This window comes from Nicotiana tabacum, chromosome 13 (assembly GCF_000715075.1).
Source record: "Nicotiana tabacum cultivar K326 chromosome 13, ASM71507v2, whole genome shotgun sequence".
NCBI lineage: Eukaryota > Viridiplantae > Streptophyta > Magnoliopsida > Solanales > Solanaceae > Nicotiana > Nicotiana tabacum.
Genome location: NC_134092.1, coordinates 36,696,645 through 36,708,323, shown reverse-complemented (window position 1 = coordinate 36,708,323; position 11,679 = coordinate 36,696,645). Strand labels below are relative to the sequence as shown.

General features: G+C 36.9%; 1 protein-coding gene across 1 annotated transcript; it reads right to left on the bottom strand.

The window, feature by feature from the left end:
• Positions 1-3,826: 3,826 nt before the first annotated feature.
• On the bottom strand, positions 3,827-9,241 carry LOC107790768 (transcriptional regulator STERILE APETALA-like). The gene is made up of 3 exons (XM_016612730.2): positions 8,460-9,241; positions 5,121-5,676; positions 3,827-4,635 (listed from the first exon to the last, which is right to left on the bottom strand). Exons 1-3 carry the CDS (start codon positions 8,661-8,663, stop codon positions 4,055-4,057), a joined length of 1,341 nt encoding a protein of 446 aa, XP_016468216.1. The 5' UTR covers positions 8,664-9,241; the 3' UTR covers positions 3,827-4,054.
• Between the last annotated feature and the right edge of the window lie 2,438 nt (positions 9,242-11,679).

The window sequence follows — 11,679 nt, the reverse complement described above, 5'->3', positions numbered from 1 at the left end:
GGACGTCTAATGAAAAATGTTGTAATAGGACTTATAACTTTGCTATTATCTGCTTCTTGCTCTTGCAGACAAGATTCAATATATATTTGAAAAATATGAAATAACACATATATTTATCTACACTTACAATTTTGTGAGTCACCATTCTACACTTTTGGTTGCTTGCATTCCTTAAATTACAATAATATAGATAATATACCTCTTACAAATTGGAGTAATATACTTTTACTATATTTGAATAATTTCAGGAAAGTAGAGAGCCAAAACAACACTCAAGTCCATCATTTTGATAAATGTATTAATTCCTTTAATGCTTTCCTCTTTATCTAAGTTCTATTTTAATTTATTTTCACATCTTATAAGTGTTTCTTGGTTGAACTTATGTTGTTTTTATCTAAGTCCAATTTAGTAGCTACACAGGGGAGAGAAAGGAGAACTTCTTGATAAGGCTAATGTAAAGAAAGGACCATGGTTACCCGAGTAAGACATCAAGCTCTAATATTTTATTGAAAAATAAAAAATTAAATCTTTTTCCTTAACTTTATCTTACTTGATTACCGTATTTTCATTAACTAGACAAAAAATGACTAATGGAACTCAATCTTTCATATCACTTATGAAATTTGAACTATAATGCTTACTAATGTATATACTTAAATATTATTTATAGGTGTATATGATAATGTTGGAGACTTTGTGCATGACATGCTTCATAAAAATAGAAAAAGTGATACTTGAATATTCTAAAAAAGAGTAATGAACCTTGAGAAAAAAACTATTCCAAAGCACAATCGATGTTGTTACGGCTGAAATCATGAATGTCCCCAAAAATCGGGTAGCAGGAAGAAATGCATCTCTATGCATGTATTTCAAGTATGCATGTCAAATGCTATGCATCTCAGTGATGAACTCACGTACTCCACTCTCAGAGTACTCAATCACTCAGTACTGTACGAGGCAGGTCCAGCCCAGGGAAGATCTATCCCTCAATATAAATAGCAACTAACAGTCAGTCACTCAGTACGATTTAGGGCAAATCCAGCCCATGGAAGATCCATCCCTCAATATAAATAGCAACTAACAGTCAGTCACTCAGTACGATTTAGGGCAAATCCAGCCCAGGGAAAATCCATCCCATATATAAATGTTTAGGGCAAATCCAACCCAATGCAAATGAACCAAAATACAAATAAACTAGGGCAGATCTAGCACCAATGCAAATGAACCGTGGCAGGTCCAGCCCAATACAAATGATTACTAGCAATTGCACCCACTGTGTGTGTGCAGACTCCGGAGGGGCCGATCCAGCCCAAGCGCTATAATAAGCCAAACTCTGGCATGAATCAATAAAGCTTGTTGCGGTGTGCAACCCGATCCCATAAATATCACTCATAAAAGGCCCTCGGCCTCACTTAGTCATCAATTTCTCCAGTCTCTCGGGCTCACAACACTCATGCTAAGAAGCCCAAATCAATGATATGAGATGTGATAATATACAATAACAGAGACTGAGATACGATATGTAATGATGAATACAACTTAGTACATAACTGCAATTAAGCAAATAACCTATCGGTAAAGAACGACCACCGTGGGTCCCAATAGTACCAGCATATAGCCTAAATATGATTTCTAACATGAATTACAGCTCAAGTGCTCCAACACATAGAGTACTGTAAAAATATTCAAATAAGATAGCTACACAGTTCCAAGGAATCGACTAAATCACAATTTACGCAGTACACGCCCACACGCCCGTCACCTAACATGCGTGTCACCTCAACATCAAACACATAATTCGGAATTTCATACCCTCAGCACCAAGTTTAGAAGTGTTACTTACCTCGAACAAGCCAAATCCAATACCGAGTAAGCCAAGCGATGCTCCAAAAATGCCATACCACGCGTACTGACCTCCGAAAGCAACTCAAATACATCAATTAACGCCAAAGGAAACAAACCCAATCGATAAGGATCGAATCTTTAATCAAAATCCCAAAATCAACCCAAAAGTCCAACCCTGGCCCGCACCTCGGAACCAGATGAAACTTATAAAATCCGACAACTCATTAAATTACGAGTCCAACCATACTAGTTTCACCTAATTCTGACTCCGAAACGATGTTCAAAACACAAATATTCACTCTATGAAACTTTAGGATAAAATTCCCAAATTTCTCTTTAAAATTCATAATCTAATTATCAAAAATAAAGATAGAATCACGAAATATAATCAAAACTCAGTGTAGAATACTTACCCAAGTCCTTGTGATGAAATTTGCCTTCAAAATCGCCCCATTCCGAAGTCTATAGCACAATATGTGATAAAAATGGCCAACCCTCGAATTTAAAGCACTCTGCCCAGATTAATCGCATTTGCGATCAACTCGTCACATCTACGACCTCCGCTTCTCCGGTAAATATTTCGCTTTTGCGAAGAATCCCTGAACCAGCAGTCATCGCTTTTGCGATCTTCTACCCGCTTCTGCGATCGCGCTTCTGTGCACACTGAACCTCATCTTCGGTCGCGCAGATGCCCCCATGCACCCACACCTGCGACCCTCACGCCCAGCTGTTCCTTTTCGCTTCTGCGACCAATTATCCGCAAATACGGCCACACCAGAACCTGCAACCTTAGCCAAATGCAACATGCGACGAAATGGTCTGAACCTCGTCTGAAACTCATCTGAGCCCCTTGAGATCCCGTCCAAATATACCAATAAGACCCATAACATAATACTGACCTACTCGAGGCCTCAAATCACAAATAACAACATCGAAATGACGAATCGCACCTCAAATCAAACTAAAATGAACTTTCAACTTTCAACTTCGAAAACTCGCGCCGAAACATATTAAATCAACTCGGAATAAACTCAAATTTTACACGCCCAAATGACATAACGAAACTATTCCAATTCTCGGAACCACAATCTGAATCAGATTTCATCAAAGTCAACTCCCAGTGAAACTTATGAACTTTTCAAACCTTCAAATTTTCAACTTTCGCCAATTAACGCTAAATCCTTCTAAAAATATCCAAATGCAAATCCGGGCATACGCCCAAGTACAAAATCACCATCCGGACCTAACGGAGCCCTCAAAACTTCGTTCCGGTGTCAAATTCACAAAAATCAAACTTGGTCAACTCTTCCAACTTAAAGTTTAAATCATGAAATTCATTCTTCCAAATCGACTCTGTTTAACCTGAAAACCCAAAACCGACAATTCACACAATACATCATATCGAGCTACTCATGCTCTCAAACTATCGAGCGAAGCGCAAATGTTCAAAACGACCGATCGGATCGTTACAATATACCAAAATTTAATTGATAGTTTGTTGGCTAGAAGAATGGAGATATTGTTTGTCGAAGGGTATTCTTTTTGACTTTATTTATAAAAGATGTTAAGGTAATGCTAGCTTTTGGTATATTCAAATTGCAGTTTATTATTGAATACAATGTTTTTCGAATATGTATGGATTTACGGTTTTTAGTATATATAGTTTATAAAAATGATTAAAACACACGTGTGTTATGAACACTATACAATAAGATTTCCAATTATTTCTAGTAAAATGTCTACAAAAATATCGGTAACATCTTTTCAAGACCACTTCACCCTAGATCTTGTCAAATTCAAATTTAAGTAAATGTAATATAAAACAAAAGGTGATTAAATTCATTAACAACAAATTCCAATTCCGGAATTAACTTAGGTCTAATTGCAATCTTATAGACTAATAGTCCTTCATACTAACCCGAAGGAAAGAGAGAAAAGTGAAGGTTTTACACAGTGAAACTTGAAAAGAAATTACAGAAAGTAAAATCAACTTTGCATTGCATAAAAAAAGCCTATGATCGGTAGATTCTTGGTACAACAGATTATATCCCTCAGAATATGTTTTTGTTCCTGTTCTTTTCCTATTCAATCAAGTCAGCTCAACTGTACCTTAAAACCCTTTCCCCTACCAAGATAACCATTTCAAAAAAAAACACACGCATATCCAATTAACTTCTTTTCTGCTACATCAAGTAATAGCTCCATACTACTATTGTGCACCAAAGTCCCACAAATGGATAGTGGCATCACTGGAACAAGCTGCTAAATATCTTTCATCTGCAATTATAGCATTTATATCACCAATTCTCTCCCTAATACTGTACAGATATGCTCCATGTTGTATCTCCCACACCCTAATCACATTTCCTATCCACTTCATTGCATACCCTCCATTCATGCACCCAACAATTCCCCTTTGGTTTGCTCCTCTAACATTAAACCGGCATATTTCCTCCAAATTGTCCGCCCTACGCACGCTGGCCACGCCCCGGTTGTCCACGGCCACCAGCGTCTCGTTTCGGGCATCAAACGATGCCACGATGAGCCCTCTTCGGAATGGTTGTGCTCTTATTATTATGCCTTGGTTTTGCAAGTCAATTACCATGATCTGCAGGCTGGTGCATGCCACGGCCGTCTCACGGGTTGTCACCCTGATTCGGCCCACGAGCTCGGTCACCTCGGTCAGTAGGTGCCAACCCATTAACGCTTCTGGATCTGTCAATTCACCACCAACAAAGAGCAGTTCTTCTGTTTCCTTATTCCATATGTGAAATGCCCGCCCTGGAACACCTGAAACAAATGCAAAACGAAGTGCATAGTTCTACGAATCTGTTGCAACTAAAATTTGTGCACTAGTGCCACCGAAATGAAACGCCACTACTTAGTGGGCGTTTGGACATAAGAATTGTAAAATTTCCTTACTTGCACACTTAATTTCTAGTCAGTTGACCTTTAAAAAATTTTAAAACGCGCTTAATTTTGCGCAGTGCCATCGTCACATTCTGTCATCACTTGGTCAAGAATTTTGACCTTCCCTCTAAAGTCTACTAGAAGTGTTGGCCTAAACTTTTTCATGTATCAAAAAGCGGACAGCACACAAATCAAGAAGTTACGATCCTTATCCTTCTTATAACTACGTCAAGAAACAACACTCCTTCCCTAGTTATATTCTAAAAATAAAATAAAAAATTAGACCCTCCCTTTTAATTTGCTACTATCCACACTTAAAATTTACGTGACCAAAAAAATAGATAAGTTATGAAAAGAAGAATTACCTGCATATAAGCCAACCCACCACTGGTCACAGCCAGTGAAATCAACCAAAGCACCATCATTAACTACGTCCCCTAAATGAGCACGTCTAGGTGGTGCAGCATCACCTATGACCACCACATGAATATCACCATCAAGAGAAGCAAACACAAGTTGAACATCGGACAAAATAATCCCAGAAACAGCTCTAGAGAATCGGCCTAGGCGATCACGATGATGAGGGTGGAAGGTCGACAAATGAAGCCTCGTAGGTAGATAAAATAATTGAACCGAGCCGTCCGAGAACCCCGCGGCTAGATGGTGGTCAGACAAGGCTAAACGTCGACAAAATAGGCTGTCGACGTTGTTATTGTTGTCGTCGTTGTCGTCGTTTTCTGGCACGAAATGGAGGGTATTATATGTGTATCTATGGTGAAGGAAATTATTGGCTGTTTGGTGCCAATATATGTACTCCTCCCGCCATGTTGGGCGGAGAAGGTTGTGGCGGTTCCATATCCGGCGGGTCAGGTTTTGCCATAGTAGATCGGAGTGTGACACTGCTTGCCATGTTGAACAAACCTGAATTTAGTGGCCATTATAAAATTTATTAGCAATTTCATATTCATACCATATGAAAAATAAGAAAATAAGAAAAAAGCAAAACAAAAAAAAATATTTGAAATCTTGATTGTGAGTACTGAATTGTAAAGGCTCCATATAATTATACATTATATAATTATTTCTGTCATTAAACAGTACAAAGTTAGAGTATTAGACACATGCCATCATAAAGCCAAGACATGCCTAATACAAAAAATCAAATTAATGGATCTCTGATTAGTGAGCTCATGCGTAGGCTGCTGTCCTAAGAGGATTAAACAAAATCTATCTGTCAATTCCAAAATCCAAGAGTTCTAAAGTAGAGTCAAATAGAAATACATACTCACTCACAGACACACATGTAAAATCACAATTTTTAGGGCACTTTAACGCTTTGTCATTATAGGCATGCCTAACATGCTAGCTCACTCGATTTTCAATTAGAAAGCAAATTAGAAGGGGAAAAAAAAGAAAATTAGAAAAACCTAATGAAAGAAGAGAAGTGGGAGGATGGTGAGGCATTGGGGAAGTCAGAAGGGGAGTCAGGAAGTAGGGGTAGTAGTAGGCAGAGTAGAGGTAAACATGGTAGTCAGTCTTAGGGTACTACAACATCTCGTCATATGTCTCTCTACTACTGGAGAAGAAATATACTGACAATTTTCCTCCTTTTAATGACACCATCCAGGCTTACAAACACAAGGTACTGTTAACACACACTAGTATGACCCTTAAATGCCAATTTAATTACCTATCTCTCTCCTTCAAATTCTTGAACAATGGTAAAGGAGAAAAAGCAGCAGTTTCAACTATCACCTCTCGTTTCATTTTTATATGACATTCATTTATCTAGTTGAACAAAAAGATAAACCTGTATATTTTAACATGTCATAACATTTTATGATTAAAGAATCCTTACACACATAAAGCTACAACATTTTTTATATTTTAAATAATTCACTGGTTGTCTATCTTAAACATTTATGAATCACATAAAGAATTGAGCTTTTATTAACTTGGAACGTGTGATTCCCCAGCCCAAAGTCTTTTTGGAGCAATAAACAAGGAAGAATACAGAAGGGACAAAGACAGTCTTGAGGGGTCAAAACTGACAGAAGAAAAAGAGATTGACTTGTAAAAGAAAATCCAAACATATATATACAAAGTTTAAACAGGACAGTGACTAGTTTCTTGTGCACTTTTGTGGTCCACAATATAGCCGAATACCATAAGCACGAGCATATCAACCTCATTTTACAACATATAAACATCGGATTGATGTTATAACTATTGCTTTTCGATATAGAGACGAGACCCCCTTATCCTTTCTTTCTTTCATTTCCAAGAAAGGTAACCTTGTGGCCTTTCTCGTTAGAAGCGTCGAATCTTTATACTCTTTTTGCATTTGCAACAACTTATTTTTGTTTCTTTAACCATGGGTTCTTACTTCTCAAATATATGGTCCTCTATACATCTTAAATTAAATCAACAAGAAGTTAAAGACTAGGCCTTCACTAATTTTAATTTAAATCTTAACCTATATTGTGTAGTTATTGGTACCTATTAATGAGAACCTTTAAGTTCGTCTACATCTAAAAAATTACAAAAGTGACAATAAATAGAGAAATGGAGCGGCTTCCAATATTTGAATTCAACAGTTTCATTTTAGGATGCCAAAAATAGGGTATAATTCGGGATGACAAAAGAGTCCGTATAACAAAAAGATATGGAGCATATGAGCTTAAACCTGGCATAGTACTACATATTCAAAAACAGTGCGATTTATTTACTGTTCTTTAGTTGCAATCTTGGTCCCACTTTTAATTTACCTGAGAGAATGTGGGAACAAGAAACCATAAAATAAAAAACCGAAAGGATTATGAGGAAAGATCAATGTTTTTATCCCAATGAAAATGAGCAATAATTTCGGAATTTTTCTTCTTCCTGTCTCCACATTTGGTTACCAGGATCATACTATACAGGATTGTTGGAAAATTAAAGAACAAAAGTAAAACTCTTAAGAGAGAGAGAGAGAGAGTACCCATAAGCAAAACCAAATAGTGAAAATGGTATGAGTAGTTGCCCACATCTCTAACTAAATATACACGTTCTGTTGGCAGTGTTGAAAAGGATCGTGCAATGAAAGGGAAAGAAAGTTGAAGAAACCAAAAGAACCCTTTTCCCTTGTGACTATATATATGCTAAAAAGAGGGTCATCTAAATATGGATAATCTAAAGGTGAAAATGATGGCTGCCTTACTGTATATTCCCGTCAACAAGCACAAAATGAGAAATGAAAATTGAAGAAGGGAAAAACAAAATTCAACATATATAAAGTTTATAAAAATAAGTCTGATCAACAAGTACAACCTTCCTCAGACTTAATAGTTTTGATGCTCAAATTCTTCATCTTGCAGGTCATGATACAGCTACTGCCTAGCTATTTGGACATATTTACATCATCCAGTACTTGCAATATTTCCTTTATGCATCGATATATGATTTCTTTTTACTTTTTCAGAAAATCTTTAATGCAAATCTGCATCTTGCTGTGTAACTACAGCCTATAATTATCAGGTTCATTGGTCAAAGATATGCACAAAATCATCTTTAAACATGTCATTATGGAAAAATGATTACGCTAAATGTTACCAAGATTTTCATCACATCCTAACAATAACCGTTAACAATACCCTATCATCTGATATTTGTTGTCAATTTCAAGCAAATTGGGTTATTCCACTCTATGAAATATAAGTAGTTACCTGAAAAATAAGGGATAGTGCTTGAGCAGCAGCCAAACGGCCAATGGAACGAGAAGCATCAGTGGCAACAAGCAAAGCCAAATCCTCCACGAAAGGCTCTGGCCAAACATCATTTCCAGCACGTCTACGGCTCCTAGAGGAAGAAGGCTCTTCTCCTCCTCCAACTCCTCCTAAAGATGATGGTGGTGATGATGACGACGACATATGTAATTAAAGAAGGAAAAATATTGGCTTTGTAACGGAAGAAAAGTACAGAAGTGAAATGTTAGCTAGAGACAAAAGGGTATTACAAGTAAACCAAAAAAAAAACAAGAAGGGCTAAGAATGTGAGTCTTGAGAAATAACAGATCCTTCTAACTACTATTTATATAAAGAGAAGGGAGATAAGAAATACACAGAGATATAGGGTTTTCTTGAATGAATGAGTGTAGTGTGTGTGCGTGTGTGTGTGTTTTGTATATACAAAAGAGACATAAATTTTTTGGACGTTTCTTGATTTGTCAACACTTGGCCTAGAGCTCTCCCGTCCTGCTAAGACGGCGGAGGAAAACACTCTTTGGACCTCTCAGAAAATTATAACGGAAGGAAGAAGATGAGAAGAAACTGATGGTTTTTTCCATGTTTCATAACTTGAAGTCTTTTTCAGGTGGTAATTCGATACGTCCACTCGCTTTCTTCCTACAAAAAGACTTTTTTACTCCTTTGATCAATCGATTCTCTGTACTTTCTTTTTTCCCTTTCACATAAGTGATTTTTTGTACTTTTATGTTACTAGACTAGAAAGTAGTGATTTATTTCTTCTGTTATTATGGACTAATGGAAAATCCAATTTCTTTCTCCTTTCGGCTCTTTTTTTCCCTCTAGTTTATTGTTTGCTTATGGTACGTGTAACCATTAATTCATAATTAGAAACTCCAAGTTTGGCTTCCGATTACAAGAAATTTAAAGCATGCTACTTGCTACTGCCATAAGTAATTAAATACTTTTCTCTTTATAAAAAGAAACAAAGTGTACATCACTCTTTGAGTACATTGAATATTAAATTCTAAAGTAAATTATAAAAAACCTCGAGAATTGTTTGAAAATGCTACGTCTATATCAGTATCTTCTTGATTTCAATATTCTGACATATTCGAAGAAAATTGATTTAAAGAAAAAAGGAAGCCCACTTCTACTTCGACCCACAAATATGATAGCAATTTCGTTTTGCTATTAACCATCACCTATAAATAATCAAAGTGCAACCAGTTAACAAGATATATGGAAGTCACAATAAATAAAAGAATTAAGTGGTGGTTAAAGTAAAACTGTCTTTGCATTATAAATGTTCTAAGTTCTACATATAATACCTTCCTGGCTTCCTTTATCTTACTCGGTCCTCTCCCAACCTCAAAAAATAATCTTATAAAGCACGGTCCGGAACCGAATTTCATTTTTATGTTGAACATCTAAAGTAGTTTAATTAAAGACTACAGTGAAAATCATTATTAAGTGCACACATAATTTGAATATAATAGAAAGAGTCAGAAGATGCAACTTATTATGCTTAATTTTACGTTGATTATTGAAAATGAACCTTCAAATCTCGTAACAATTCTCGGTGTATGCAAAAGCAGTATTGAAATGTAACGATCCGATCGGTCGTTTTGAGAATTTGTCTTTCGTTCAATGATTTAATTTCTCGAGTAGATTCGTATTGAGTGTTATGACTTGCGTGTGTGGTCGAGTTCGGTTTTCGAAAGATTGATTTGGAAGAATAATTCTTATTTTAGAAGTTTAAGTGAAAAGAGTTGACCGAATTTCGACTTTTATGAAGTTGACTCTCGAATGATATTTTGATGATTCTAATAGCTTCGTATGGTGATTTTGGACTTAGGAGTATGTTCGGATTTGGATTTGGAGTTCCATAGGTTGATTTGATTCATTTTGGCGAAAATTGAAAAGTTGAAGATTTGGAAGGTTGGGAGGTTTGACTGTGAGTTGACTTTGTGGATATCGAACTCGGATTGCGATTTCGGGAGTTGGTATAGCTCTGTTGTGTCATTTGGGACTTGCATGTAAAATTTAAGGTTATTCTGGGTTGATTTGATATGATTCGGCGCTAATTATAGAAGTTGAAAGTTCATAAGTTCGATTTGAGGTGCGATTCATAGTTTTGATGTTGTTTGATGTGATTTGAGGCCTGAGTAGGTCCGCGTTATGTTACGGAACTTGTCGGTATGTTCGGATGAGGTTTCGGGGGTCTCGGGTGTATTTCGGATGGGCTACGGGCCATTTCTCCATGTGTTTTGGACTGCTGAGTTGTTGGTGTCTGACGTTCTTATTCGTGATTGCGAAGGTCCGGTCACGATCGTGTAGGCTGTTTGGTGGGTGACCTTTTTCCTTCTTCGCATTCCCAGTAAAGGGTTCGCAATTGCCTATATGTGAGTTTTGTTTCATCGCGTTCGCAGTGGGTGTTTCGCGATCGCGTAGTGGGCGACCATGCTGGGGAGGCGGTACCTTGTTCTTTGCGTTCGCATAGAGATGTCCGCGCTCGCTTAAGGTAAGGCAGTGATGAACCGCGTTCGCGTCCCTTGTTTCGCGTTCGTGTAGTACTTTATGGGGGCATTTTTATTTCTTATTCGCGATCGCATGCCTATTTGCGCGGTCGTGATGTACAAATACCTGGGCAGAATATAAGAACTCTATTTCGAGAGCTTTTAATATTTTATCACTTTTTGAGTTAGAGAGCTCGAATTTGGGCGATTTTTAAGGGATTTTCACGTGTTGGTTTAAGATAAGTGTTCTTATCCGGATTTGGTTATATTTTGTGATTCCATCTTTGTTTTTAACTTTAAATTAGTAATTTGAATGGGAGAAATTGAGAGTTTTTATATAAACTTTCTAAAACGTAAAATGGGATTTGAAAGGCGATTTGATGTAGGAATTGGATAATTTTGGTATGGTTGGACTCGTATCGGAATGGGTGTTCAGATTTTATGAATTTTGTCGGGTTCAGAGGTGCGGGCCAGGGTTGACTTTTTAGTTTTTAGGATCGAAACTTTATTATCCTGAATTATTTTTTATGGTATTTATTTATGATATTAAATTATTTTGGCTAGATTTGGATCATCCGGAGGTTGTTTCACACGAGAAGATCATTTTAGAGTATCAGTTTAGCTTCTTTGAGGTAAGTATCTTGCCTAACTTTCTGCGGGGGAACTACCCCTTAGGATTTGAG

Coding starts and splice junctions, on each gene's coding strand:
- LOC107790768 (XM_016612730.2), bottom strand. CDS start 8,663: ATGTCGTCGTCATCATCACCACCATCATCTTTAGGAGGAGTTGGAGGA. Junction 5,677..8,459: donor CACTATCCCTTATTTTTCAG/GTAACTACTTAT, acceptor CACTAAATTCAG/GTTTGTTCAACATGGCAAGC. Junction 4,636..5,120: donor GTGGGTTGGCTTATATGCAG/GTAATTCTTCTT, acceptor CATTTGTTTCAG/GTGTTCCAGGGCGGGCATTT.